The sequence below is a fragment of the Caloenas nicobarica genome, chromosome 36, assembly GCF_036013445.1.
Source record: "Caloenas nicobarica isolate bCalNic1 chromosome 36, bCalNic1.hap1, whole genome shotgun sequence".
Classification (NCBI taxonomy): domain Eukaryota; kingdom Metazoa; phylum Chordata; class Aves; order Columbiformes; family Columbidae; genus Caloenas; species Caloenas nicobarica.
In genome coordinates this window covers 113,548-139,441 of record NC_088280.1, presented here as the reverse complement: position 1 = coordinate 139,441, position 25,894 = coordinate 113,548, and the positions used below count along the sequence as shown (strand labels likewise).

Sequence of the window (25,894 nt, the reverse complement as noted above, 5' to 3'; positions counted from 1 at the left end):
CCCGGCGCTCACCGCAAAGAGGAGGGTGAACACGGCGAGTTGGGTGACACCAATCAAAACCAGGAACCGCCAGGCACATGTGTTGTAAACGCTGAAGAAAGCGAATGCGGCGCCGCATCAGAGCGGGTGATGGTAGGAGAAACCCGGGAAAATGGCACCAAACAACCACGGGCAACTGGGATGAGCGACGCCGAATCCTGTGGCAGCCCGGAGCATTCGGGGGTCAGCACCCCGGCCGTGGACGCAGAGGGAGGAACCGCTGGAGTGGAGAGCACCGGAAAAACATCTGGAGAAGCTGCCGCCGGTCGGGAAGAGACCAGAGGGGAAGAAATCCCCTCGCCAGGTGCCGGTTTGATGCCGGATCCAGCCGTCGCAGCCGGTGGGAGCCCTGTGGGGGAGAGGGATGGTGAAGCCGCCGTGGTGAGTGCGGCTGGGATGGACATGTGGCCCCCAGTTTGCTGCAAAGGGATGGCAGAGGCAGCGCCCGCTGTTATGGTGACACTGGCGCCCACCGGCACCACAGAACCCCCCGGTGTGGGCACTGGCACTGCAGAACCCCCCGGCACCGCAGAACCCCCCAGTGTGGGCACTGGCACCACAGAACCCCTCAACACCACAGAACCCCCCAGTGTGGGCACCAGCACCGCAGAACCCCCCGGCGTGTGCACCGGCACCACAGAACCCCCCAACACCACAGAACCCCCCAGTGTGGGCACCAGCACCGCAGAACCCCCCGGCATGTGCACCGGCACCACAGAACCCCCCAGTGTGGGCACCAGCACTGCAGAACCCCCCGGCGTGGGCACTGGCACCACAGAACCCCCCAACACCACAGAACCCCCCAGTGTGGGCACCAGCACCGCAGAACCCCCCGGCGTGGGCACTGGCACCACAGAACCCCCCAGCATGGGCACCAGCGCAGCTGTTGGTGCAGAAACCCCCGGTGAGAGCCGTGTGGCCAGGGAGACGCTCCCCCTGCAGTCGGAGCTGCCGCTGCAGCAGGTAAAGCCAAACAAAACCCCCAAGACACCAAAAGAACCCCCCAAAATACCCAAAACACCAATCCCCCCCAAAATACCCAACACACCAACCCCCCCCCCCCCAAATGCCTGAAACATCAAAACAACCCCCCCAAACGCCTGAAATAACCTGTAAGGAGGAAAACTCCCAAGTGTCTGTGAGGGGGGGACAGGACTCAGGGTCCCCGTCACGCTCTGTCACCCGCCCTTGTCCCCACAGCCGCCTCCGGCCACCGACCGGCACGACCCCGTGGGGCCGGCGCCGCCAGGATGGAGCCACAACCAGGAGCCACCGCACAGGTGGGGGACAAGCCGGGACCCCCCAGGGATCCAACCCTCATTTTGGGCAAAAACGCTGCGTTTCGGTGAGTGAAACGGGCTCGTTTGGCAGGGAGGATGCGACCGATGTCATCTGCGGGCTCATCCTGGAGCTCTCCAACCTCAAGTAAGTGCCAGCGGCCAGATCCGGGTCCTTCGCGGTGCAGTCTGGGGGTCCCAGTGCCGCAGGGGGTGACACGGGTGACACGTGTGTCCCCCGCAGCCGCCTGGCCATGAGCACCCACCGCGGGCTGGAGATGCTGAGGAGGCCAAAGCCGCGGCAGAGCCGGCGGCCGGTGCCACCACGCGCCGGGAGATGGTAGAAGGAGACATAGGGCGGGAGCCAGACGTGCAACTCAACCTTTTATTGCCGTAAATCGGCGTTTTTGCCAGCAAACGGGGCAAAATAAACACCCTCCAACCTGGAACAGTGACATAATGGTTAACGAACAAACCAGCGCAGCCGGTGACCAGTGCCGTGCGGTGGCAACCGGGGCACTGGCACCATGTCGGTCACCAGCCGGCACCGCCCTCGGCACCCGCTGGGCTGCGCAAAAACCAACAAACTGCCCCAAAACCTGAAACAGAACCCAACCACAAACATCCTCGGCACGGAGGTGCTAGTGAAACTGCCCCTTGCCAGGGTTTCCGCTGGTTTCTTGATGCAGCGGCTCCCACCAAAGCACCGCCCAGTCTGACCAGCTCGGGAGAGGAACTGGGGGCACTGGTCAGGGTGGAACGCGCCGTCCCGGGGCTTCATCCTCAGGGGGCCTCTGGAAGAGAAAACAGGGGAGCACCACGTGCACCGGGCGGCACTGCCACTCCTGCCCTTCATTAGTGCTAATTCCCCTAACGAGCTCACCAAGATCCCCTTCCCGGCTGTTCCCATCGTGGGTGCAGAGGCAGCTTTGCCGGCAAGTGGCTTTGCCAGGGGAGCGGCTTTGCCGGGGACGCGGTTTCATGTGGCATCTACCGGCAAAGCCACCACCTCGCCACGGCGACACCCTCCCCAAAAACCCCCTTTTCCAGCCCAGTTTCTGCCGCTTTGCGCCCGGACCCACCGGCCCCATTGCTTCCCCGGCTACTTCTCCGCGGCTCCGCGTGGCACCTGCCGGCAAAGCCACCACCTCGCCGTGGCGACACCGCACCCGCCTCACCCTCCCTCCCCAAAAACCCGCTTTCTCAGCCCAATTCCTGCACCCGCCGCTTTGCACCCATGTTACCTGTGGGGCCACCGGCCCCGTCGCGCCCCTGGCTACTTCTCAGCGTCACCGCTCGCCCGTTTCCCGGCGCTGCCGCGAGCCGGGCGGGCATAGACCGAGGTGTAACCGCGGTGGGTGAGCGGGCAGAAGCGTTTGGTGTGCGCCCGGTCCTGGGTGGCCCCGCACTGGGGGCACACGTAGCTGCGCAGGACGGGGCACAGGATGCGGCCGCCGGCGTCGCGCAGGCTGTGCCCCCCGTACACCTGCCGCGTCTCCCCGTTGTGCTTGCAGAAGGCGCACGTGGCTTTGCCGGACGGCGCCGGTGCCGGATCCGCTCGCTCGGGTGCCGGCGGCTCCTCGCCGGCACGGTCGGGCTCCGGCGGTGGTGACAGTGACGCCAGCGCGGCGCCCAGCCCCAGGTAGTCCCTCCACATGTCGAACGCCGGGCCCGGCTCCATCCTCACCGCTGCCTGGTCAAGCTGTGCCAGCAGGTGCCGGTGGTGGCTCCGGTGATGGCTCCGGTGATGCCGGGAAGGGCCAATCGCCGCCGGTTCCCTCCCCCGTTGGCTGCCCGGAGCCGGCACGTCTGCCCCGCCGGGAGGGGGGTGTCTGCGCCACTTCCCCTCCCAAAGACCGGGGGTCGTTGCCAGGAGCCCCCCGGTGGCACCGGGGACCCCCCGGGGCACCAGGACCCCCTCTCTGGTGGCACCAGGAACCCCTGGGACACCAGGACCCCCCCGGTGACACCGGGGACACCTGGGGCTGCCACTCAACCCCTGTTTTTTTGGTAGTGGCATCACCCAACCTGGCCAGAAAGGCCTTTTTTAGGGGGGAAAGTGGGTTTTTAAGTCCCATACAAACCTGTTGTTGGGCGCTACAACCTGAGTTATTTGGGAGACCCCCAAAGCCTGGCCTAAAACTGGGATTAGCACAGGCCTGGGGGGCTCTGCCTGCGTGTCCCCCCCCCGGCTCAATCACCCGCTAACGGCGGCTCAATCACCCACAACGACCCCACAGCCGCCGCCTTTAGGGCAAAAAACCGGGGATTTTGGCACCACGCAGCGGTTACCGGGACAAGCCCGGAGTCCCGGCGGTTTGAGCTGCCAGCGGGTCCTTCCCCGGTGCCGGTGTCCCCACCGTGTCCCCACGGTGTCCCCGGTGAAGCCACGGGGCACACGCAACGCTCGGTGGTTTCACCCACAGCCACAAACTCACCGACAGCGTTGAATGTTCCCCGGGGACACCGTCGCGGCGGGAACCGCCCGGTGTCCCTCCCGGTGTCCCCCCGGTGGCACCGGGACGGTTCCCGACCCCGGGTGGGGTGTCTGCGCTGCTTCCCCTTCCAGGGACCAGGGGGGCACTCCCGGCCCCCACCCCGTGGCGCCGGGACCCCCTTAGGACCCCCCGCGGCACGGGGACCCCTCGCAAAACCGGGACTCCCCCGCAACACCGGGACCCGCCGACACCGGGACCCCCTCCCGCGGCACCGGAACCCCCCAACACAGGGACCCCCCCCCCGGGACTGTGAACCCCCGAAGCACCGGGACTCCCCCCGCGGCACCGGGACCCCCTCCCTGCGTTGCCACCGGGAACGGGAGCGAGAGTCACCAAAAGCGGCCAAACTGCCCCAAAACGGCGCTGGGTCTCCCCCGGTGTCCCCCGGCGAACCGGCGGCCCCGCCCGAACCGGGGAACGGGGCGACATCCCGGGAGAGTCCCGGGAACGGGGGGTTCTCCCCAAAACGGGGGGGGGGGGTCTCCCCCCGCACCCCCCACCCGGTGCGGAGCCCATTGGCTCGTGATGACGTCACGGGTGAGGTCACGGCGCCAACGGCCGCGGGGCCCCGCGAAGGAGGAAAAAAAAGTAAAAAAACCAAAACTCCGGGAAAAGCCCAAACCGGGCATTTTGTGCCCGTCTCACCGCGCCCCCCCACCCCGCCCTTACCGGCCCCGGGGCTGCTTTTAGGTGCAAAAAACCCGTTTTCCGCTCAACCCCTCGTGGGGGTTAACGGCGGCCGGACCCCCCCGCCGCCGCCTGCGGCCCCGCGCTCGGTACCGGCCTCGTTTCGAGGTGAAAAGCGGGAGAAACGGGCAAAAAAAAGGGTCGCGGCGGGGGGGAACCTGTCAGAGCAACTGGGGCTGGGGGGCCCGGGGCGGGGGACCTGAGTGTGGCCCCCCCGGGGTAACGGGGGTCGCTCGGTGTCCCCGCCCGGGGGGTCGGTGCCGCCCGGGGGCCGCGGTTACTCACGGGGGGGCCGGTCCGGGGTGGGGGGGTGCGGGTCAGCTCAGGCCAGCGGCGCCGCCCATTGGCCGCACGCCCCGCCCCGCCGCTCCTCATTGGCCAGCCGCGGCGCGCCGCCCGCCCCCTATTAATCACGGCCTCGCCGCTCTCCATTGGCCAGCCGCGGCGCCATTCGCGCCTCCTATTGGTCACCTCTCCGCCGCTTCTCATTGGCTAATTGCGGCGCGCCGCTCGCTCCCCATTGGTGGGTGTGTAGGCCGGCGTTTAACCCCTGCGGTGCCGCCGCGCTCCGAACCGGCCCCGGGGGGGGATTTTGGGGGGTTCGAAGGGGCTGAGGGGGATGGAGGGGGGACCCTTTGTTCCTGCTGAACTTGACCCCCAAACTGACACGTCAACCCCGCCCTTGGCGGCTGGGGGGCGGGGCCAGGGCGTCGTGGGAATGGTGTGGTAGCACATGGCACATACGGCGCGGTACATATGGCACAGTACGTATGGCACGGCACACCGTGAGCAGGGGAACATGGCATGGAGCTGCCGTGCCACCCCATGCCGTGCCAGGCTCCGTATGGGGCCACCGTGCCGTGCTGGGGACTGTGGGCAGAGCTGCCACCGGTGGTTCCTCGTCCCCGTGACTCCCCCGTGAGCACCGCAGCACAAACGGCTCTTCCAAGGGATTCCCACGCGCCCCCGCAGAGCCCAGCGCGGCACCACTACCTGCCTCAGCACCCTGGCACGGCCATAGGGACCCAGTGTGACCGCGGGGACCTTGGTATGGCCACAGCGACTCTGTCCCGTTCATGGTGGCACATGGTCCCTGCCAGGTCTCAGCCCCCCCAGCGCCGCTGTCCCCCACCCCGTCCCCATGATGCTGGTGCCGCTGGTGTTGCCACGAGCATCTCTGCTCAGCGTGGCCCTGCCAGCACCGCCCGGGCGCGGTGGGAAGGCAGCGTCACTGACTCACTGGTGCCCGACAAGCCGGCGCTTGACGCCAGGCCAGGCCGTGGGGCGAGTGGCAGCACCGGGGGGTCCCACCGCCCGCCGGGAGCCACCGCGGGCGGCACAGGGGACACCGGGGGGGCTCAGGCCCCAGCGATGCCTGGGGAGGTCCCAGCAGGGTCCCCGTGGCCGGGGGGGTTGGGGGGGAGCCCGAGGAAGCTCTGAGGGGTCCATGGGGGCCCCGTCCTCTGAAGGCGCCTTTTGTTTGGAGCCGCCCGGTCCCACCCTGGCAGTGACTCACGGGCGCGTGGCTGCGCCCTGACTCACCCCCTGGCCCCCCCGGCCTCGGGGTCCCCCCGGCACCCCCGGCAGGGAGGGGGTAGTCCAGGCATGGGGGGTCCCAAGGATAACAGGGAGCCCCTGCATAATGGGGGCGACGTGGGGCGCACAGGGGTCCTGGGGTGCACCCATGGGTGCAGAGGCGGGGTTGTGGGTGCAGAGGGGATTTTGTGGGTGCAGAGGCGGCCCATGGATAAATGGGGGGGGCCCATGGGTGCAGGGGGGGGCCCATGGGTGCACAGGGGGAACCCCCCAACTCTGCCCCCCCCCCCCACATTGCCCCGTCACCCCCTCTGTATTGGCACCCTGGGGGGGCTGGGGACACCCCAAGGGACACCCCGCGGGGACATCCATGGGGACACCCCTCTGGGAGCCGGCATGGGGGGCCCCGCCCCGGCGGTGCCGTGGGGCGGCCGTGGGCGCCTGCCAGCCCGGTGCTGCCGGTGACTCACGGCCGTGACTCAGCCCCACCACAAACACGGCGTCGCGCGGCAACGCCACCGGCCCCACGGCCACAGACCCACGGCCACCGCCCCTGGGGACCCTGGGACCCGCCCCGGAGGGGGGCCAGTGGGGCTGGGAGTGCTGGGGGCACCGTGCTGGGCCATACTGGGCCATACTGCGCTGTGCCGCGCTGTGCCTGCTGTGCCAGGCCATGCCCCCCATCCCATGTGCCCCATGCTGTGCCTCCCATCTTGCACCCCCCATCCCATGTCCCCCACCCCGTGCCCCCCATCCTGTGCCCCCCATCCCATGCCCCCCACCCCATGCCCCCATCCCATGCCCCCCAACCCGTGCCCCCCATCCCATAACCCCCCATCCAGTGCCCCCCACCCTGTGCCTTCCATCCCGTGCCCCCCATCTCGTGCCCCCCCTTCCGTGCCCCCCACCCCGTGCCCGCCGTGGGGCCGCGCAGCCCCCGGCCCCGGCGCAGCGTGTGCAGGCGGCACTGGGGCTGACTCAGGCGCCAGGAATGCACCGTCTGGCGCGTGGGCGAGCGCCAGCCCGGCCGCTGCCATTACCTAGAAAGGACATTTCTGTGCCGCCGGCCCCGCCACGGCCACCACCGGCCACCACCGACCACCGCGGCCCCATCACAGCCACCACGGTCCCGCCGTGGCCACCGCGGCCACCACCGGCCACCACGGCCCCATCACAGCCACCACGGCCCCACCGCGGCCACCACCGGCCACCGCGGCCCGGCACCAGCACACGGGTGTGTGATGCGTGTGATCGGGCACCGCGGCACTGGGCACGTGTCACATGGGGCTGCTCGGTGTCACGGGGGGTGAGGGTGAGTGTGTGCACGTGAGTGTGCACTTGTGTGAGTGTCCAAACACCCGAATGCGCGTGTGTCTGAGCACATGGGTGTGCACACGTGTGAGAGCGTGCAGGTGAGCGTGTCTGAGCACGAGTGTGCACACGTGTGAGAGCGTGCAGGTGTGCGTGAGCATGCCTGAGTACATGAGTGTGCACATGTGTGAGTGCACACGCATGCACGAGCACGTGTGCACCCTGGGCATGCCTCGCGGTGTCCGTGTAGGGTGTGCAAGGCAGCAGTGTGTGTCTGCATGTGCCTACACACGTGTGTGTGCGTCTGCTCGTGTCTACACGTGTGCATGCGTCTGCACATGCGTGTGTGCTGCTCTGTATGTGCAGCACAACACGGACGCTGCCACCTGCACATGCGTGTTCCGTGCAGCATGTGCACATTGCTGGCCGTGCTGTGTGCGGTACAGCATGTGCCATCCCGGGCCACACACATGTGTGGTGCCATATGTGCCATCCCATGTGTGGTACAGCGTGTGCCGTCCCGTGTGACACGCGTGTGCGTGTGCGGTGCCGTCCTGTGTGCGGTACAGTGTGTGCCATCCTGTGTGACACACGTGTGCAGTGCTGTGTGTGCCATGTGCAGTACAGCGTGTGCCATCCCATGCCACACGCGTGTGCAACGCCATGTGTGCCATGCCATGTGCGGTACAGCGTGTGCCGTCCCGTGCAACACGCATGTGTGTGTGCGGTGCCATGTGTGCCGTCCTGTGTGCGGTACAGCGTGTGCCGTCCCGTGTGACACGCATGTGCGTGTGCGGTGCCGTCCCGTGTGTGGTACAGCGTGTGCCGTCCTGTGTGACACATCTGTGCGGTTCCGTCCCACGCGCAGTACAGCGTGTGCCATCCCGTGCAACACGCGTGTGCATGTGCCGTGCCGCGTGTGCCGTCCCGTGTGCGGTACAGCGTGTGCCGTCCTGTGTGACACATGTGTGCTGTTCCGTCCCATGCGCGGTATAGCGTGTGCCGTCCCGTGCGACACGCGTGTGCGTGTGCGGTGCTGTCCTGTGTGCGGTACAGCGTGTGCCGTGTTGTGCCACACGCGTGCGCAGCGCTGCCCGGCCCCTCGTTTTGGGGGGTGTGTCGTGTCCCCCCCCGTCCCGTGTGTTTAAAATTAGCAGCTGGCGCAGCAGCTCCAGCTGTTGCTGCCCCGCGGGAGCCACCGCTGCCAGATGTGCGGTGGCTGCCAGATGTGCGGCCAGGCCGGGGAGGGGCCGCGGGCTGGGGGGCTCGGGGACGGGGACCCCCCCATGGGCTGGGGGGACCCGGAGGGTTTGGGGACCCCATGGGGCTGGGCGGGGGGGCAGAATACAGGGGGGACACTTGGGGACACGGGGGACCCAGGGGGACACAACCCCTATGGCACAGCCATGCCGGTCGCCATGGCATCGCTGTGCCGGGGGGCACTGGGGGACATTGGGGGATGCTAGAAGCACTGGGAGGCACTGGGGGACACTGGGGGACATTGGCGGACACTAGAGGCACTGGGGGGCACTGGGAGGCACTGGGGGACACTGGGGGACATTGGCGGACACTAGAGGCACTGGGAGGCACTGGGAGGCACCGGGAGGCACTGGGGGACATTGGCGGACACTAGAGGCACTGGGGGGCACTGGGAGGCACTGGGGGGCACTGGGGGACACTGGGTGGCCCTGGGGGACACTGGGAGACTCCGTGGGGCCAAGCCCCCGGTCCCTCCCTGCTATTGTTGGGCCCTCCCCGGCGCGGAGGAAACGACCCAAAACCTCCACTAATTGTATTTGGGAACTCGCAGCATCGCCCGGGCAACGGGCGCTGACGGCAGCGGGGCCGGGCCTGGGGACCCCCAGTGCCCCCCGGGAACCCCCATAACTACCCAATAACCCCCAGAACCCCCCGGGAGCCCCCCCAGGAACCCCCGGAACCCCCTGGTACCCCCATAATCCCCAGTACCCCCTGTAATCCCCCGGTACCCCCCAGTAACTCCTGGGACACGAGGAGCCGGGGAGACCAGGAATGGGGGGACACAGGAACAGGGGGACGCGGGAATGGGGGGACCGGGAATGGGGGGACATGGGAATGGGGGGACATTCAGTCCTGGGGGGACCAGGAATGGGAGGTTGGGGGTGCAGGGGTGGGGTGAAGCTGTGGGGTGCAGGGTGTGGGGTGCAGGGTTTGGGGTGCAGCTGTGGGGTGCAGGGGTGGGGTTTAGGGTGCAGCTGTGGGGTTTGGGGTGCAGGGTTTGGGGTGCAGCTGTGGGGTGCAGCTGTGGTGTGCAGGGCTTGGGGTGCAGGGTTTGGGGTGCAGCTGTGGGATTTGGGGTGCAGGGTTTGGGGTGCAGGGTTCGGGGTGCAGCTGTGGGGTTCCGGGGTGGGGTTTGGGGTGCAGGGGCAGGGTTTGGGGCGCGGGGCGGGCGGGGTTTGTGCTGTGGGGCGGGCGGGGGGGCCCTGGCCTGGCCCTGCGGCCGCAGTGACGCTCTGTGGTTTCGCCGACTTCCGATGCGAGGACTCTGTTTAATGTCTGTGTGTGCGGCATCGCCATGGAGACCACCGGCCCCCCCCGGCCCCCCCGGCCCCGCCGCCGCCCCCCCGTACCGGGGGCCACATCCTGCCCGGCCCCCCCGCGCGGCCACCGGGACCTGGGGGGGCTGCGGCTGCACCCCGGGGACCCCCGGCCCCTCAACTCTGCCCCTGGCCCCCCGGCATCGCCCCTGACCCCCCAACTTCATCCCTGGCCCCCCAGCATTGCCCCTGACCCCCCAACTTCATCCCTGGTCCCCCTGTGTCCCCCTAGTTCATCCCTGTCCCCCCAGTGTCACCCATGTCCCCCCAACTTCATCTCTGTCCCCCCAGTTCATCCCTGTCCCCCCAACACCGTTGCTGTCCCCCTAGCACTGCCCCTGGCCCCCCAACTTCACACCTGTTCCCTCAGCATCACCCCTGTCCCCTCCCATCACCCCCGGCCCCCCATCACTCCTGACCCCCCACATCATCCCCGGCCCCCCAGCACCAGCTCAGAGCCCCCCACAGCCAGGCAGCCCGGGGGAAACTGAGGCACAGGCTGGGACGGCCATGGGGGCTGTGGGCTCTGACCTCCCGCACTATGGGGCACACGACCCCCTCACTGTGGGGCAGACAGACCCCTCGCCATGGGGCACACGACCCCCTTGCCATGGGGCAGACAGACCCCTCGCCATGGGGCATGCGACTCCCTTGCAAGGGGGCGCCCAGACCCCTCGCTATGGGGCAGATGGAGGCCTCACTATAGGGCACCCAGACCCCTCGTCATGGGGCGCACAGTCCCCTCACCATGGGGTACCCAGACCCCTCGCCATGGGGCATCCAGACCCCTCACTATGGGGCACCCAGACCCCTCGCCATGGGGCACACGTTCCCCTTGCCACGGGCATCCAGACCCCTCGCCATGGGGCGTCCAGACCCCTCACTATGGGGCACCCAGACCCCTCGCTATGGGGCACACATTTCCCTTGCCATGGGGCACACGGTCCCCTTGCCATGGGCACCCAGACCCCTCGCCATGGGGCGTCCAGACCCCTCGCCATGGGGCACACGTTCCCCTTGCTATGGGGCACCCAGACCCCTCGCTATGGGGCACACATTCCCCTTGCCATGGGGCACACGGTCCTCTCGCCATGGGGTGTCCAGACCCCTCACTATGGGGCGTCCAGCCCCCTCGCTGTGGGGCACACAGACCGCTCACTATGGGGCACACGTTCCCCTCGCCATGGGGCACGTGCTGCCCGCCCGCCGGTCCCACGGTCGCCGCCGTCGCGGCAGCAGCCGGTGCGGCACCGCGCGCTGGAGGCCCCGGCGGCCCCGAAAGGGTGCGGGGATCCGTGCGCCGCGGCCCAGGCCCCTCCTCTCGCCGCCGCCGCGGCCTCGCCGCGCTCCCGGGGCGGAGCGAAGCTTTTAAAAAGGATTTCCCTTCTTGGAGTAAAAGTCAGTGACTTTGGGAGCCCTCGCGCTCCCCGGCCGCCCGTCCCGGGGGACCCCAGCAGGGCCGCGGCCGCCGGCGCTCCCGGTGAGTACGGCAGCCGGTGGGCGCCGGGTTGGTCCCCGGCACGGCGGGAGAGCCCGGGGGAAAGTCACCGTCCCCCCGGGGCAGCGGGAGAAAGGTCGGGGCCTGGGCGGCCTCGCCGCATGCCGAGTGGCGCCGAACGGCACCGGGCCCCGTGCCGTGGGCATGGCGGGCGGGGGCCGCGCTCGCCGGGTTCTCGCCGCCGCCCGGAGCCCCGCGGGGCCAGGGGGGTCGCGGCGGCGCGTCAGGGCGTGGTGGCGGCGGCATCGAGGCCGCCGGCACGGGGGGCGCGTGGGGAGTTTCGGGGGCCCCCCGGGGCGCGGCGGGCGGGGGCCACGGGAGGGTGCGCCGGGGCGGGCGGCGCCGAGGAGCGTGATTCATCCTTTCCCCCCGGCGCTGCGTGTGCCGACGGGCGCGGACGGGGCGGCCCCTTCCTCGCTCCTCCTCCGCCCCCGCCTTGGCTCGGCCGACGCCGGGAACCGCGCCGGGAACCACGCCGGGAACCGCGGCAATACCGCCGGCCCTCGACCCCCCGACGCCCGCGCTGCCCCACGGCACATTAAAGGGGGGGGGACGAGAGCGGCGCCGCCCCACGGCACCCGTGTCCCACCGCAGGTGTCGGGGAGGTGACACCGGCGTTTCCCGCTCCTCGTTTTGGGGTGGAAAGGTGGGGATTTTGACGAGGGGCATCACCGCCCCCCCCCGCCAGCCCCGCGCTGCTGGGGAACCCAGGCGTCCGGGCAGGCGCCAGCGCTCGGTGCCCGCCGGGCCCCACACAAGCCGGTTGGGGCTGCCGAGCCGGCACCGCCCTGGCGCGGCGCAGGCAGAGCGCCCAGCGCGGCACCGCCGGCGAGAGACCGACGGCACCGGGACCCCCGCATTGCGCGTCCCTCGGCGCCACTTGGAACTCGGCAAAACTCCCCAAGACACCGACGCGGTGACACCAACGCACACCCGGCGCTTTGGCCAAGCCGGGGCCTGGTCTCGCTGCCCCGCTGGCACCGCGGCGTTGGCGTTGGCGCCGCGGCCGCCGGGCGGGAACCAAGGCGTCCGGGCAGCCCCCCGCCCCCGCCTGGGCACGCGCCGGCCGGCCCGGCCCCCCCGGCGGCACCACCAGACATTTTGTTTGTGCCGCTGCCGTCCGTCCGTCCGCCGCTGTTTATCCCGATTTTTTTTTGGGCCCTTTCCACCCGATTCCCTTTGAAGTTCGCCCGTTGCCGCGGCGACCGTGATGTCACGGCCCGGGCGGGGCCTCGTGGCTCCCACATGGCGGCACAGGAGCCGCGGCCCCGTTGGCGGCTCTTGCCAGGAAAGCGCCGGCGTCGCCGCGACACCCGCGGGGGACACGGGGGTCCCAGCACCATCCAGGGGGGATGCGGTGACACCACCCAGGGACATGGGGGTCCCGGCACCATCCGGGGGTCACGGTGACACCGCGGGGGGACACAGGGATCCCGGCACCATCCGGGGGTCACGGTGACACCGCCGGGGACCCCGGGGCCCGTCCTGCTCGGTGATGTCCCCTCCACACCGGGGGCTTCGCCGCGGCTCAGCCGGTGCCACGTGGGGCTGGGGACGAACCGGGAGGGACCCGGCGGACACCGAGCGGACGCCACCGGCACGTGGCAGCAGCCGGGGACACGGTGACACGTTTTCACGCCTGCGGTGGTGCGGTGCTCACCGGGGGAGCCGCGGTGGTGCCACCACCACCGTGGGGACAGGGACGTCACCGAAGGTCCCACACGCATGAGAGTCCCGGCACGTCCCCCCCACCCGGGGACTCTCACGTGTGTCCCCCCCCGTGGCACCGGTGGCACCGGCACGTGCCCGTCCCGCCGTGACTCAGCCCTCCCGGGCGGTGCCCCCCTGGTTATTTTTACCACGGGGGGGGCTGTAAAAATGCTGCCCCATCCTCGTGCCCCCCCCAAACCCTCCTCTCCCCAGGTGGCTCCCGGCCCTGACAGCCGCACCGTGGGACCAACATCCCCCCCCAAAATAAAGGGGAGCCCCCACACGCCGCTGCCGCCCGCCGGGGTTCCTGGCGATGCGATTTTTTACCGTCTCGCCCAAAATCACATTGCCAGGGATTTCCAACGGGCGGCAGCCCCCACCGCCGAGACGCCGGGAAACGGGGAGGGCTTTGGGGCTGGGGGGGCTGGGGGTGTTTTGGGGGTGTTTTTTGGGGGGCCGCGGGGCCGTGGCGCAGGGCTTAGCCCACCTGTGAACAGAGTTGGCAGCCGCGTCGTGTTCACAGTGGCTAAGTTCCGCTCCCCGGCGCCCGGACGCCTGGGTTCCCCCCGGATGCCTGGGTCCCTCCCGGATGCCTCGGTCCCCTCCGGACATCTGGGTCCCCTCCGGACGCCTGGGTCCCCCCCGCTGCAGATGCCGGACACCCCCCGCAACAGGACGCCAGGACACGGGGACCCCCCCAGCCCGGGCGCTGCCTCCTGTGCCTACTGAGCTGATTTGCAGTTGCTTTGGTTAAACTGGCTCAGTTCAGCAGGAACAGGAGTCTGGCCCCCCCGCCGGGGTCCCCAAAACGCCCCCTCCCGGGTCCTCAACTCCCCCACAGCGTCCCCAAAACCCCCCAGGACCCCAAACCCCCCCAAGCCCGTGGTGGAGCCCTGGCCGGGTCCCGCATGTCCGGCTGAGCTCACCGGGACCCGCAGGTTCTTCCACAGCGCAGAGACCCCGAAAACCCCCAAAAATGGGGGGGGGGGGAGGGAGGGACCCAAAACCCTGGGGGGGGGTCCCCAAAAAAAGCAGGGTAAGAAGAGGGGGGGACACAAGTTTTCCATGGAAAGGGAGGGACTTGAAACGATGCGGGGGGGTCCCCAGGAAAAGGGGAGGGGGGAAAAGCGGGGGGACAGGTTTTCCATGGGAAGGAAGGGACCCAAAACCCCGAGGGGGTCCCCAAAAATGAGGGGGAGGAGGATGGGGGGGGGGGGGGGCATGTTCTCCATGGGAAGGGACCCAAAACTCCGGGAGGGGTCCCCAAAAAGCGGTGGGGGGAGGGCAGGAGGAGGATGGGGGGGCAGGTTCTCCATGGGGGGGACGGTTGGGCCCCGGAGGGGGGGCGGGGGGGCCGGGCCCGATCCGCAGCCCACGGGCCCCCCCGGCTCCCGCTCGGGCGAGTCCCGGCGAGTCGGGGCGGCCCCGCAATTAGCGGATTAACGGGGGGGGTGTGAGTCACCGGGGGGGGGACACGCCCCGGCGGGGGGAGCGGGGACCCAGGCGTCCGGGCCCCGCCCGTCCCCAAACGGTCCTTTTTTTTTTTTTTTTCTTCTCTTTCCCTGTTTTGTTTCCCAAAATAACCCCGGCGGCGCTTTGGTGAAACGCGCCCGATTTCAGGGAATTTCCCTGATGTCAGAGGAGGGGGAGGGGCTTCGCTGCCCGCCACGCCCAAACAGGCCCCACCCAAAGCAGGGGGGGGGTTTGCCCACGTGTCCTGTGTGTGTCCCCCCCCGCGCTCCCAAGCGGGACGCGGCGCCTTTAAGGTTCTCCGGGAGCGTGAGCCAATCACAGCGTAGTCTCCGCCCCCCGCCGCGCGCCGATTGGCCCCCGGCGCTACTCGCGCTGTCAATCAGCGCGGGGCTGAGCCAGCTGTCAGTCAAGACGAAGCGCACCAATCAGCGGGAAGAGCGGGCCCGGGAGGCGCTGCCCGCGGGAGTGGGCGTGGCCTCCAGGACTCCATTCACAAACTTCTGCCGGCGCCAGAAAGAGCCGCAGCGTAACGGGGACGGGGGGGACGGGATGGACCCCCCCCCCCCCCCCCACCCGGGACCCCCGTTGTGCCCCCACTCCCAGAGATCCCAACCCGGCGCCCCCCCCAACCCCATCCCGGGAGCCCCCCCCGGTCCCTCCAGCCGCGAATCCGGCCTTGGACCCCCCCCCCCAAACACTCCACGGGGTCCCCAACTCGCTCCCCCCCCCCCCCCCCGCCGGGAGACCAGCAGTTGGGGGGGCGGGGGGCGGCCGCGCTCCCCTCAAAATCCGTTTTATTAAAGAATTACAACAAAACAGAACGGCCGCGCTCGTGGCAGCTCCCGCGCCCCGGGGGGGATCCCAGGACGGGGGGGGGGGGGGGGGTCAGTCCCGCCGCTTCTTGGCTTTTCCCTTCTTGGGGGCGCCCGGGGGGGGCGCGGCGACCACCGCCAGCTTCTTGGGGAGGCTGGAGCCCGCCCGCTGCACCGCGTCCCGCTCGATCTTCATCCGGATGCCGACCTCCAGGCGCTGCGGGGAGCGCGCTCAGCCGGGGGGGGCACGGCCGGGACCCCCCGACACCCCCCCAGCCCGGGCCGCTCCCCCCCACTCCCATCTCTCACCTTCTTCAGCTTCTGCTGCTGGATCACACGGAGCTTCTTGGGGGCGATGGTCCGGCCTGGGGGGGCAGCGGGTGGGCGGGCAGAACCGGCGCCCCACCCCAGGGGTGTCTCCCGCTTTCACGGCCCCCCCATCCCCGCAGGCCGCTTCTCCCCGCTCCCCCCCGGGCTCCGGCCGCTCCCCCCCGGCTCCGGCCGCCTCTCACCTCCCTTCCGCGGCCCCCGCACCCCCCGGGCCGGGGCCGCCGCCGCCCGCCCGGGCCGCTTGGCCGCCGCCTTGGGCCTTCCCTGGGCCATGGCGCCGCCGCGCTTCCGGCTTCCCGCCCGCGCCGTGCACGCCGGGATACAACGGGGCGCGGCGCAATGCACGCCGGGATGCAGCGAGGCGCTGCCGGTGGGCGCGGCGGCGGCGCGAAGCACGCCGGGATATAGCGAGGCGCGGCGCAATGCACGCCGGGACACACAGAGGCGGTGCCGTAGGGCCGGGCGGCGGCGCGAAGCACGCCGGGATATAGCGAGGCGCGGCGCAATGCACGCCGGGACACACCGAGGCGCTGCCGGTGGGCGCGGCGGCGGCGCGAAGCACGCCGGGATATATCGCGGCGCGGCGCAACGCATGCCGGGACACACCGAGGCGGTGCCGTAGGGCCGGGCGGCGGCGCGAAGCACGCCGGGATATATCGAGGCGCGGCGCAATGCACGCCGGGATACAGCGAGGCGCAACAGGCACACACCACGATGCCCAAAACTGAAGTTTCTTCAAAAAAAGCGGCTTTTCAGGGCCCCCCCGCCGCGCTCCGCTCCGCCAGCGCCTGGCGCAGCTCCCCGGGGGCGAACACCCCCCACTCCGTGATGATGCCGCCCGTGATGAGCTCACCGGGGGTGACATCAAAGGCCGGGTTCCACACGTCGATGTCTGGGGGGAAAAGGGGGACACGGGGTCAAATCAGCCCAGAGGGACCCCCCGAGCACGGGTGGGACCCCCCTGTCCTGGACGGGACCCTCCTGGGGCTGCGAGCACCCTGGGGGGCAAGAGGAGACCCCCACCCGTGGGGACAGCCCTCCCCTGTTTGGGGGGACACCCATCGGGGGACCCCACACCCACCCGGGGGACCCCGCACCCACCGGGGACCCCACACCCACCCGGGGGACACGACACCCACCCAGGGGACCCCACACCCACCCAGGGGACACGACACCCACCCGGGGGACACGACACCCACCCGAGTACCCCACACCCACCCAGGGGACCCCACACCCACTCGTGGACCCCACACCCACCCGGGGGACCCCACACCCACTCAGGGACCCCACACCCACCCGGGGGACCCCACACCCACCCAGGGGACCCCACAACCACCCGGGGGACACGACACCCACCCGGGGACCCCACACCCACCCGAGTACCCCACACCCACCCGGGGACCCCGCACCCACCCAGGGGACCCCACACCCACCCAGGGGACACGACACCCACCCGGGGACCCCGCACCCACCCAGGGGTCCCCACACCCACCCGGGGGACACGACACCCACCCAGGGACCCCACACCCACCGGGGACCCCACACCCACCAGGGACCCCACACCCACCCGGGGACCCCACACCCACCCGGGGGACACGACACCCACCCGGGGACCCCACACCCACCAGGGACCCCACACCCACCCGGGGACCCCACACCCACCCAGGGGGCCCCACACCCACTTGTGGACCCCACACCCACCCGGGGACCCCGCACCCATCCAGGGACCCCGCACCCACCTGGGGGACCCCACACCCACTCAGGGGACCCCACACCCACCCGGGGGACACGACACCCACCCGGGGGACACGACACCCACCCAGGGACCCCACACCCACCCAGGGACCCCACACCCACCCAGGGGACCCCGCACCCACCCGGGGACCCCACACCCACTCGTGGACCCCACACCCACCCAGGGGACCCCACACCCACCCGGGGGACACGACACCCACCCAGGGACCCCACACCCACCCGAGTACCCCACACCCACTCAGGGACCCCACACCCACCCAGGGACCCCACACCCACCCAGGGGACCCCACACCCACTCAGGGACCCCACACCCACCCAGGGACCCCACACCCACTCAGGGACCCCACACCCACCCAGGGGGCCCCACACCCACTCGTGGACCCCGCACCCACCCGGGGGGGCCAGGCAGAGCCCCTGCAGGTGCGTGAGCTCCCGGCCCGGCCGCTCCTCGATGGCGATGCCGGTGCCGTCGGGCAGCGCGGGGTCACAGGACGCGCTGGGCGCCGCCACGTAGAAGGGGACGCGGTGGTGCCGCGCGGCCACCGCCAGCTGGTACGTGCCGATCTTGTTGGCCGTGTCCCCGTTGGCGGCCACCCGGTCGGCTCCCACCACCACGGCTGGGGACGGTGGGGACAGCGCGGTCAGCCCCGAGTCACCCGTCACCCTCTTGTCCCCATCCCATCCTGTCCCTGTCCCATCCCTGTCCCTCCCGTCCCATCCTGGCCCTGTCCCATCCTTGTCCCTCCTGTCTCTTGTCCCATCCTTGTCCCTCCTGTCTCTTGTCCCAACCTTGTCCCTCCTGTCCCATCCTGTCCCTTGTCCCATCCTTGTCCCTCCTGTCCCATCCTCGTCCCTCCTGTCCCTGTCCCATCCTTGTCCCTCCTGTCTCTTGTCCCATCCTTGTCCCTCCTGCCCCATCCTGGCCCTGTCCCATCCTTGTCCCTCCTGTCCCATTCCTGTCCCTCCTGTCCCATATTGTCCCCATCCCTCCCATCCTGTCCCTGTCCCATCCTTGTCCCTCCTGCCCCATCCTGTCCCTGTCCCATCCTTGTCCCTCCCGTCCCATCTTGTCCCTTGTCCCTCCTGTCCCAACCTTGTCCCTCCTGTCCCATCATGTCCCTGTCCCATCCTTGTCCCTCCTGTCCCATTCCTGTCCCTCCTGTCCCATATTGTCCCCATCCCTCCTGTCCCATTCCTGTCCCTCCTGTCCCATATTGTCCCCATCCCTCCTGTCCCATTCCTGTCCCTCCTGTCCCATATTGTCCCCATCCCTCCTGTCCCATCCTGTCCCTCCTGCCCCATATTGTCCCCATCCCTCCCATCCTGTCCCTGTCCCATCCTTGTCCCTCCCGTCCCATCTTGTCCCTTGTCCCTCCTGTCCCATCCTGTCCCTCCTGCCCCATATTGTCCCCATCCCTCCCATCCTGTCCCTTGTCCCATCCTGTCCCTTGTCCCACCTTGTCCCCGTCCCTCCCTCCACCCCCCCGTCCCCGCCGTGTTGTCCCCGTGTCCCCCACCCTGGACGCCGCGGTCCCTGATGGCGGCGGCGGCGGCGCTGTCGGCGATGAGGGTGACGGGGACCCCGTCGTGCTGCAGCTCCAGCGCCGTCAGCCGCCCCCCCTGGTTGTAGGGCCGGGTCTCGGTGCAGAACACGCGGTGCAGGCGGCCCAGCCCGTGCAGCGCCCGCACGACGCCTGGGGACACAGGGGACGTGGAGGGGACATCGGGGTGACCCCCCGCCGGCGCCGGCCCCCCCCGGTGCCGACCCCCCCCGGCGCGTACCCAGCGCGGTGCCGTAGCCAGCGGTGGCCAAGGTGCCGGTGTTGCAGTGGGTGAGGACGGTGACGCCGGCGCCGGGGGGGACGTGCTGCAGGACGTGCCGCGCCCCGTGCGCCCCGATGCTCCGGTTGTCGGCCCGATCCTGCTCCAGCAGCCCCTCGATGTGCTCGATGACGCTGGGGGGGACACGGGGGTGTCAAACGCCCCCCCCCCCCGGGGAACCCCCCGACATCCCGCCCGAGCTCGGCGTGACACCCCAGTGCCCCCCCAGAGACCCCCCAGGGACCCCAATATCTCCCTGAGGGACCCAAATCCCCCCCCAGCACCTCGATCTCCCCCCAGGGGACCCCAATAACTCCCTGGGGGTCCCTGATATCACCCCCAGGGAACTCAATCCCCCCGATTCCCACCCCAGTGACCCCAAATGCCCCCAGGGTGACCCCAATCCCCCCGCAGCCCCCTAATTCCCTCCCGGGTGGCCCCAATGTCCCCCCAAGTGACCCCAATATCCCCCCAGGTGACCCCAACATCACCCCTGGGGGACCCCGATGTCCCCCCAAGTGACCCCAATATCCCCCCAGGTGACCCCAACATCACCCCCAGGGGACCCCAATGTCCCCCCCAGGACCTCAATCTCCCCCCAGGGACCCCAATATCCCCCCCCCCAACCCCACGATTCCCTCCCCGAGTGACCCCAATCCCCCCCCCAGCCTCCACTTCCCCCCCGGGTGACCCCAATGTCCCACCCAACCTCTCCCAGCACCTCGGGGTGACCCCAAATCCCCCCCGGGTGACCCCGATATCGCGTCCCCCCCACCTCTCCCGCAGCTCCTGGGCGGTGACCCCCGGTCTCTGCGCCCCCCGGCGCAGGAGCCCCCGCAGCCGCTCGGCCTCTCGCTCCAGGTTGGCCGCCGTGGGTCGCGCCGTCACCAGGAACCGCAGCCGCTCGTCCACGAACGCCGCCAGCTCGGCCGCGTCCCCCCCCGCCGGGCCCCCCCCGGCCGCCAGCTCCAGCGCCAGGCTCAGGCAGCCCACCAGGGCGATGGCCGGGGCGCCGCGCACCTGGGGACAGCGGCGTTGTCACCGGCACCGTCCCCCCTGCACCGGGGGGCACTGTCACCGTCACCGGCCCTGGGGGGCCCCCCACACCCGGGGACATTGGCATTGTCACTGTCACCATCCCAGGGGGGTCCCCCGCACCTGTGGGCACCGTCACTGTCCCCAGGGGGGTCCCCCACACCTGGTGACATTGGCACTGTCACTGTCCCCATGCGGGGCCAGGGGGGTCTCCTGCACAGGGGGACAATGTCACTGTCACCATCCCTGGGGGGGCACTGTCACTGTCACCATTCCTGAGGGACTGGGGGTCCCCAATGCCTGTGGGCACCGTCCCTGTCCCCAGGGGGGTCCCCCACACCTGGTGACATTGGCACTGTCACTGTCCCCATGCGGGGCCAGGGGGGTCTCCTGCACAGGGGGACAATGTCACTGTCACCATCCCTGGGGGGGCACTGTCACTGTCACCATTCCTGAGGGACTGGGGGTCCCCAATGCCTGTGGGCACCGTCCCTGTCCCCAGGGGGGTCCCCCACACCTGGGGACATTGGCACTGTCACCGTCCCCATGGGGGGCCAGGGGGGTCCCCTGCACTGGGGGACACTGTCACTGTCACCATCCCAGGGGGGTCCCCCACACCTGGGGACATCGGCGCTGTCACCGTCACCATCCCCGTGGGGTTGGGGGGGTCCCCAATGCGGGTGGGGACCATCACTGTCCCTGGGGGGGGTCCCCGCTTCTGGGGACATGGCAAATGGCTCCATCGCCGCCCCCCCCCCGGCACGTGTGGCCACTGTCCCCGTCCTGGGGGTGTCCCCACGACCGCCCCCCCACCCCACCATGTCCCGAATGGCTGGGGCGGGGGGCAGGGGACACCGCCATTGTCCCCATCCCGGGGGGGTCCCCGTCCCATCCCGGGGGTGTCCCCGTTCCAGGGGTGTCCCCATCCCATGCCGGGGGGGGTCCCCGTCCCATCCCGGGGGGGGTCCCCATCCCATGCCGGGGGGGTCCCCATCCCGGGGTGTCCCCGTTCCAGGGGTGTCCCCATCCCATCCCGGGGGGGGTCCCCATCCCATCCCGGGTGTGTCCCCGTTCCAGGGGTGTCCCCATCCCATGCCGGGGGGGTCCCCATCCCGGGGGGGTCCCCGTCCCATGCCGGGGGTGTCCCCGTCCCGGGGTGTCCCCGTTCCAGGGGTGTCCCCATCCCATGCCGGGGGGGTCCCCGTCCCGGGGGGTCCCCTGCGCCCCCCTCACCTCCATGTCCCGAATGGCCTCCCAGGCGCGCTGCACGCCGGGCACTGGTTCATACTGGAGCCGCTGGGGCAGCAGCCGCTGGTTCAGGATGGACAGGGAGCCCCGCGCGTACCGGATCGACTCGAGCGCCATGGCCGGAACGGGCGGGGCCTCCCGGGCCCCCCCGGGCTCCTTCCTGCCCCCCCCCGAACGGTCCTGCCCCCCCCGGGCTCCTTCCTGCCCCCCCCAACCCGTCCTGCCCCCCACATGGGGCTTCCCGACCCCCCCATGGGGTTGTACTGACCCCCCCCCCGGGGTCCTTCCCGCACCCCCGGGGCTTCCTGTGCCCCCCAAACCGTCCTGCCCCCCCCCCGGGGCTTCCTGTGCCCCCCCCCGGGATCATACTGACCCCCCGGACCTGCCCGGGGGGGCTGGGGACAGGGGAGGGACCCCCACGCCCCAGGACAGAGCGGGGACCCCCCCGGAGCCCCCGGCCCCAAAGTGTCACCCCCACCGTGCCCCCCTCCCCAGTGCCCCCCCCCATCCCCGCGGGGGGTCCCCAGTAACTCAGGATGGCGCCGGTGCCACTAACAGCGTTTAATGGGGGGGGGGTGTATAAATTACAGGGGGGGACACAGCGGTGGGGAGGGGGCGCGGGTGACCCCCAGGACCAGCCGGGGGGGGCCGGCCCCCCCCAAAACGCCGCTCAGGCGCTTTCCCCATCGGAGTCCGAATAGTCGGCGACGAGGGACGTGCCGGGGGGGCGCGCCGGGGGGGTCCTGCCCCGTTCCGCCCCCCCCGGCTCCGCGGGAGCCCCCCCAGAGCGGCGCCGGACGATGCCGAGGCCGGCGGGGGTGGCGGGGGGGCCCCCCAGCCCCGATTTCCGCGGGGTCCCCCCGGTTTGGAGGGGGAACCAGGAGCGGCCGCAAATCTCGGTGCGCTTCATCCGCTGCTTCTCCTCGTAGGCTGCGGGGGGGGCACAGGGACAGGCCGGGGGTCACGCCGGGGGGGACACAGACCCCCAGGGCCCCCCCCGGCCCCCCCCACGCACAGTGTGGGCTGCGGAAGGCGAGCAGCGCGGCCACGCGCCGATCCTCCTCCTCCTCCTCCTTCGTCCCCGCCGCCGCCTCCTCCTCTTCCTCCCGCAGCGTCTTCTTCTCCTCCTGGGGGGGTGGAACACGGGGTGGGGGGGTCAGTGTCCCCAAGGCGGGGTCGGGGAGGGGGTGCGGCCCCCCCCGGCTCACCCTGAAGCGCTGGCGGAGCCGGGAATTGAGGGCGAAATCGTCTTTCCAGGCGTTTTGCGCCTCTTGAAGGGCGGCCAACGTGGGGCCGGCGCGGCGCAGCGTGGCGCGGTCGGCCTCGCCGTGCTCCAGCCGGAACATCGCGTCCGTCTCCAGCCGCTCCTTCTCCTCCGACGCTGGGGACGGCGCGGGAGGGTCGGTGGCCGTGTCCCCCGCATGGGGACGGGGACAAACTGGGGGGACGGGGACTCACCGGTGGGCAGCACCTGCTCGTTGTCGCCCATGTCCCACCGCTCCTCCTTGCGCCGGGCGCCGCTCACGATCACGTAGTCGCAGCCCGCGGGGTCCGTCTGCATCTCGATGTAGTTGACGCAGAGGTGACATTTCATCCGGAACCTGGGGACAGGGGACAACGGGTGCTCAGGGACAAGGTTGGGCACAAGGGCCGGGGTCCCCGAGCCCCTCGTCGGGGGGGACACGCGGCTGCCGCGCTCACCGGTAAATGGGCGTCGTGTAGTAGGTGCCGACTTTCTTCTTCTCCGCGTTGTAGCGGACGCCTGCGGGGGGGGGGACACACGGGGTTGGGGACAAGGAGGGGACGCACGGGGGGGGCAGGACACACGGCGGGGGGCAAGACTCACCCATCCCGATGTGGTTCTTGCAGCCGTCGCACCAGATGTTATAGGGCATCTCGAACCTGGGCGGGGGGACACGTGGCGGGGATGTCACTGCAACCCCCCCGGGGTGTCCTCAAGCCCATCGGGGTGTCCCCAAGCCCCCTGAGGTGTCCCCAAGCCCCTCAGAGTGTCCCCAAGCCCCCCCGGGGTGTCCCCAGCCCCCCCGGGGTGTCCCCAAGCCCCCTGTGGTGTCCCCAGCCCCCTGTGGTGTCCCCAAGTCCCCTGGGGTATCTGCAAGCCCCTCAGAGTGTCCCCAAGCCCCCCAGGGTGTCCCCAAGCCCCCCCGGGGTGTCCCAAGCCCCCCCGGGGTGTCCCCAAGCCCCTCAGAGTGTCTCCAAGCCCCCCCGGGGTGTCCCCAGCCCCCTGTGGTGTCCCCAGCCCCCTGTGGTGTCCCCAAGTCCCCTGGGGTATCTGCAAGCCCCTCAGAGTGTCCCAAGCCCCCCCGGGGTGTCCCCAAGCCCCCCCGGGGTGTCCCCAGCCCCCTGTGGTGTCCCCAGCCCCCTGTGGTGTCCCCAAGTCCCCTGGGGTATCTGCAAGCCCCTCAGAGTGTCCCAAGCCCCCCCGGGGTGTCCCCAAGCCCCCCCGGGGTGTCCCCAGCCCCCTGTGGTGTCCCCAGCTCCCTGCGGTGTCCCCAAGCCCCTCAGAGTGTCCCCAAGCCCCCCCGGGGTGTCCCCAGCCCGTGTCCCCTCACCGGATGACCAGGATGCCCTGGGCCAGCTTGCGGGCGCGCTCGCGCAGCGGGTGGCTGTGGTGGTACTTGTTGAGGGAGCCATGCTGGGGGGGGACAGGGACAGGGGGGGACACGAGGGGGGTCAGAGGGCACCGCGCCCCCCGGCCACCCCCCGGGTCCCTCCCGGGTCCCCGTCCCCCTCACCTTGGCCGGGTCGAAGTCGGGCGGGTAGTACTTGTTGGTGCCTTTGCGCTCGCCCTGGGGGGGGACACGGGGGTGTCACGGCCCTGGTGGCCACAACATGGCCCCGGTGGCCACGACAAGACCCTGGTGGCCATGACACGGCTCCGGTGGCCACGACACAGCTCCACTGGCCACGACAAGACCCCGGTGGCCACGACAAGACCCTGGTGGCCACGACAAGACCCTGGTGGCCACGACACGACCCCGGTGGCCAGGACACGGCCCCGGTGGCCAGGACAAGACTCTGGTGGCCACGACACGGCTCCGGTGGCCACGACAAGACCCCGGTGGCCACGACACGGCCCCGGTGGCCACGACAAGACCCTGGTGGCCACGACAAGACCCTGGTGGCCATGACACGGCTCCACTGGCCACGACAAGACCCCGGTGGCCACGACACGGCCCCGGTGGCCATGACACGGCCCCGGTGGCCATGACAAGACCCCGGTGGCCATGACACGGCTCCACTGGCCACGACAAGACCCTGGTGGCCACGACACGGCCCCGGTGGCCACGACACGGCGCCGGTGGCCACGACAAGACCCCGGTGGCCACGACACGGCCCCGGTGGCCACGACACGGCCCCGGTGGCCACAACAAGACCCCGGTGGCCACGACACTGCCCTGGTGGCCCCGGTTTGGCCGTGGTGGCCCTGGCTTGGCCCTGGTGGCCACGACACGGCCCCGGTGGCCAGGACAAGACTCTGGTGGCCACGACACGGCCCTGGAGACCCCGTTTTGGCCGCGGCGTCCCCGGTGTCCCCACTCACCATGGCCGCGGGTCTCTGGTGTCAGCACACAGGGACAGGCGGGACCTGGGGGGACAAAGGGGGCGGGCGGAGGCTCCCGGTCTGTACCGGGACCCCCCGGTACGGGGTTACCGGCCCCCGGTACGCGCTGGGACGCGGAGCCCCCGGCCTCACCGGCCTCTTCCTGCTCCGCTCCTCAGGCTCCGCCTCTTCCGCGCGTCACTTCCGCCCAAAAGTGGGCGGGGCGCGTCCCCCCCACGCGGCCCCGCCCCTCCCCGCAGCCCTCCGCGCCTGCGCAGTGCGCGCCCACGTCACCTGCGGCTGCCCCTGGCAACGGGGGCCATGGCAACGGGACCCACGGCGGCCCTTGGCAACGGGGGCCATGGCAACCGGGCCCGTGTTAACGGGGCCCATAGCAACGGGGCCTACGGCAACGCGGACACGCGGCGGCCCTTGGCAACGGGGCCCATGGCAACCGGGCCCCATGGCTGCCATGGCAACGGGGCCCATGGCAACCAGCCCCATGGAGGCCCGTGCCCCCCCTCAGCCCCACCGGGGGTCCCCGTGTCCCCCCGCGCTGTCCTCGGGCGAACCCCCGGCGCCGCTCGGCTTAATTAGCGCCGTTAATTGCCCCCGGACCCTTTTCGCTTTCCCCCTTGTCCACGTGCAGGCCCCGGTGCGTCCCCCCCGGGCCCGGTGGCTCTCGGGGACGTTAGAAAGGGGGGGACGCGACACCGGGGCGCT

At 70.7% G+C, this 25,894-nt stretch overlaps 5 protein-coding genes across 6 annotated transcripts; 1 reads left to right on the top strand and 4 right to left on the bottom strand.

The window, feature by feature from the left end:
* Nucleotides 1-2,516: 2,516 nt before the first annotated feature.
* NANOS3 (nanos C2HC-type zinc finger 3) lies at nucleotides 2,517-3,983 on the bottom strand. Its single transcript, XM_065655065.1, has one exon. It carries the CDS (start codon nucleotides 3,334-3,336, stop codon nucleotides 2,593-2,595), a length of 744 nt encoding a protein of 247 aa, XP_065511137.1. The 5' UTR covers nucleotides 3,337-3,983; the 3' UTR covers nucleotides 2,517-2,592.
* On the top strand, nucleotides 3,767-10,077 carry LOC136000901 (basic proline-rich protein-like). Its single transcript, XM_065654898.1, has 5 exons — nucleotides 3,767-3,784; nucleotides 3,886-4,590; nucleotides 6,972-7,271; nucleotides 8,217-8,284; nucleotides 9,909-10,077. Exons 1-5 carry the CDS (start codon nucleotides 3,767-3,769, stop codon nucleotides 10,075-10,077), a joined length of 1,260 nt encoding a protein of 419 aa, XP_065510970.1.
* A 5,280-nt stretch (nucleotides 10,078-15,357) lies between these two features.
* C36H19orf53 (chromosome 36 C19orf53 homolog) lies at nucleotides 15,358-16,077 on the bottom strand. The gene is made up of 3 exons (XM_065655066.1): nucleotides 15,930-16,077; nucleotides 15,727-15,782; nucleotides 15,358-15,634 (listed from the first exon to the last, which is right to left on the bottom strand). Exons 1-3 carry the CDS (start codon nucleotides 16,018-16,020, stop codon nucleotides 15,491-15,493), a joined length of 291 nt encoding a protein of 96 aa, XP_065511138.1. The 5' UTR covers nucleotides 16,021-16,077; the 3' UTR covers nucleotides 15,358-15,490.
* Nucleotides 16,078-16,465: 388 nt separating this feature from the next.
* MRI1 (methylthioribose-1-phosphate isomerase 1) lies at nucleotides 16,466-21,741 on the bottom strand. The gene is made up of 6 exons (XM_065655062.1): nucleotides 21,592-21,741; nucleotides 20,099-20,343; nucleotides 19,285-19,457; nucleotides 19,020-19,196; nucleotides 17,895-18,119; nucleotides 16,466-16,639 (listed from the first exon to the last, which is right to left on the bottom strand). Exons 1-6 carry the CDS (start codon nucleotides 21,721-21,723, stop codon nucleotides 16,500-16,502), a joined length of 1,092 nt encoding a protein of 363 aa, XP_065511134.1. The 5' UTR covers nucleotides 21,724-21,741; the 3' UTR covers nucleotides 16,466-16,499.
* A 447-nt stretch (nucleotides 21,742-22,188) lies between these two features.
* YJU2B (YJU2 splicing factor homolog B) lies at nucleotides 22,189-25,359 on the bottom strand. 2 transcript variants are annotated; one of them, XM_065655064.1, is made up of 10 exons: nucleotides 25,325-25,359; nucleotides 25,172-25,216; nucleotides 24,363-24,416; nucleotides 24,180-24,262; nucleotides 23,453-23,508; nucleotides 23,308-23,368; nucleotides 23,065-23,207; nucleotides 22,815-22,987; nucleotides 22,622-22,733; nucleotides 22,189-22,536 (listed from the first exon to the last, which is right to left on the bottom strand). In XM_065655064.1, the coding sequence occupies exons 2-10, from the start codon at nucleotides 25,172-25,174 to the stop codon at nucleotides 22,277-22,279; spliced, it is 945 nt and encodes a 314-aa protein (XP_065511136.1). In that variant the 5' UTR covers nucleotides 25,175-25,216; nucleotides 25,325-25,359; the 3' UTR covers nucleotides 22,189-22,276. The 2 variants fall into 2 exon arrangements, with proteins under 2 accessions (XP_065511136.1, XP_065511135.1); XM_065655063.1 differs by having other exon boundaries at nucleotides 25,172-25,353.
* Nucleotides 25,360-25,894: the final 535 nt, after the last annotated feature.

Coding starts and splice junctions, on each gene's coding strand:
- NANOS3 (XM_065655065.1), bottom strand. CDS start 3,336: ATGCCACTACCAAAAAAACAGGGGTTGAGTGGCAGCCCCAGGTGTCCC.
- LOC136000901 (XM_065654898.1), top strand. Junction 7,272..8,216: donor GGCCCGGCACCAGCACACGG/GTGTGTGATGCG, acceptor TCCCACGCGCAG/TACAGCGTGTGCCATCCCGT. Junction 8,285..9,908: donor CGTGTGCCGTCCCGTGTGCG/GTACAGCGTGTG, acceptor ATCGCCATGGAG/ACCACCGGCCCCCCCCGGCC.
- C36H19orf53 (XM_065655066.1), bottom strand. CDS start 16,020: ATGGCCCAGGGAAGGCCCAAGGCGGCGGCCAAGCGGCCCGGGCGGGCG. Junction 15,783..15,929: donor GCGGGGGCCGCGGAAGGGAG/GTGAGAGGCGGC, acceptor CTGCCCCCCCAG/GCCGGACCATCGCCCCCAAG. Junction 15,635..15,726: donor AGCAGCAGAAGCTGAAGAAG/GTGAGAGATGGG, acceptor CGCTCCCCGCAG/CGCCTGGAGGTCGGCATCCG.
- MRI1 (XM_065655062.1), bottom strand. CDS start 21,723: ATGGCGCTCGAGTCGATCCGGTACGCGCGGGGCTCCCTGTCCATCCTG. Junction 19,197..19,284: donor TGGCTACGGCACCGCGCTGG/GTACGCGCCGGG, acceptor CTGTGTCCCCAG/GCGTCGTGCGGGCGCTGCAC. Junction 18,120..19,019: donor CAGGGACCGCGGCGTCCAGG/GTGGGGGACACG, acceptor CACCGTCCCCAG/CCGTGGTGGTGGGAGCCGAC.
- YJU2B (XM_065655064.1), bottom strand. Junction 23,509..24,179: donor CAGGGCATCCTGGTCATCCG/GTGAGGGGACAC, acceptor CCCCCCGCCCAG/GTTCGAGATGCCCTATAACA. Junction 22,988..23,064: donor CGAGCAGGTGCTGCCCACCG/GTGAGTCCCCGT, acceptor CGCCGTCCCCAG/CGTCGGAGGAGAAGGAGCGG.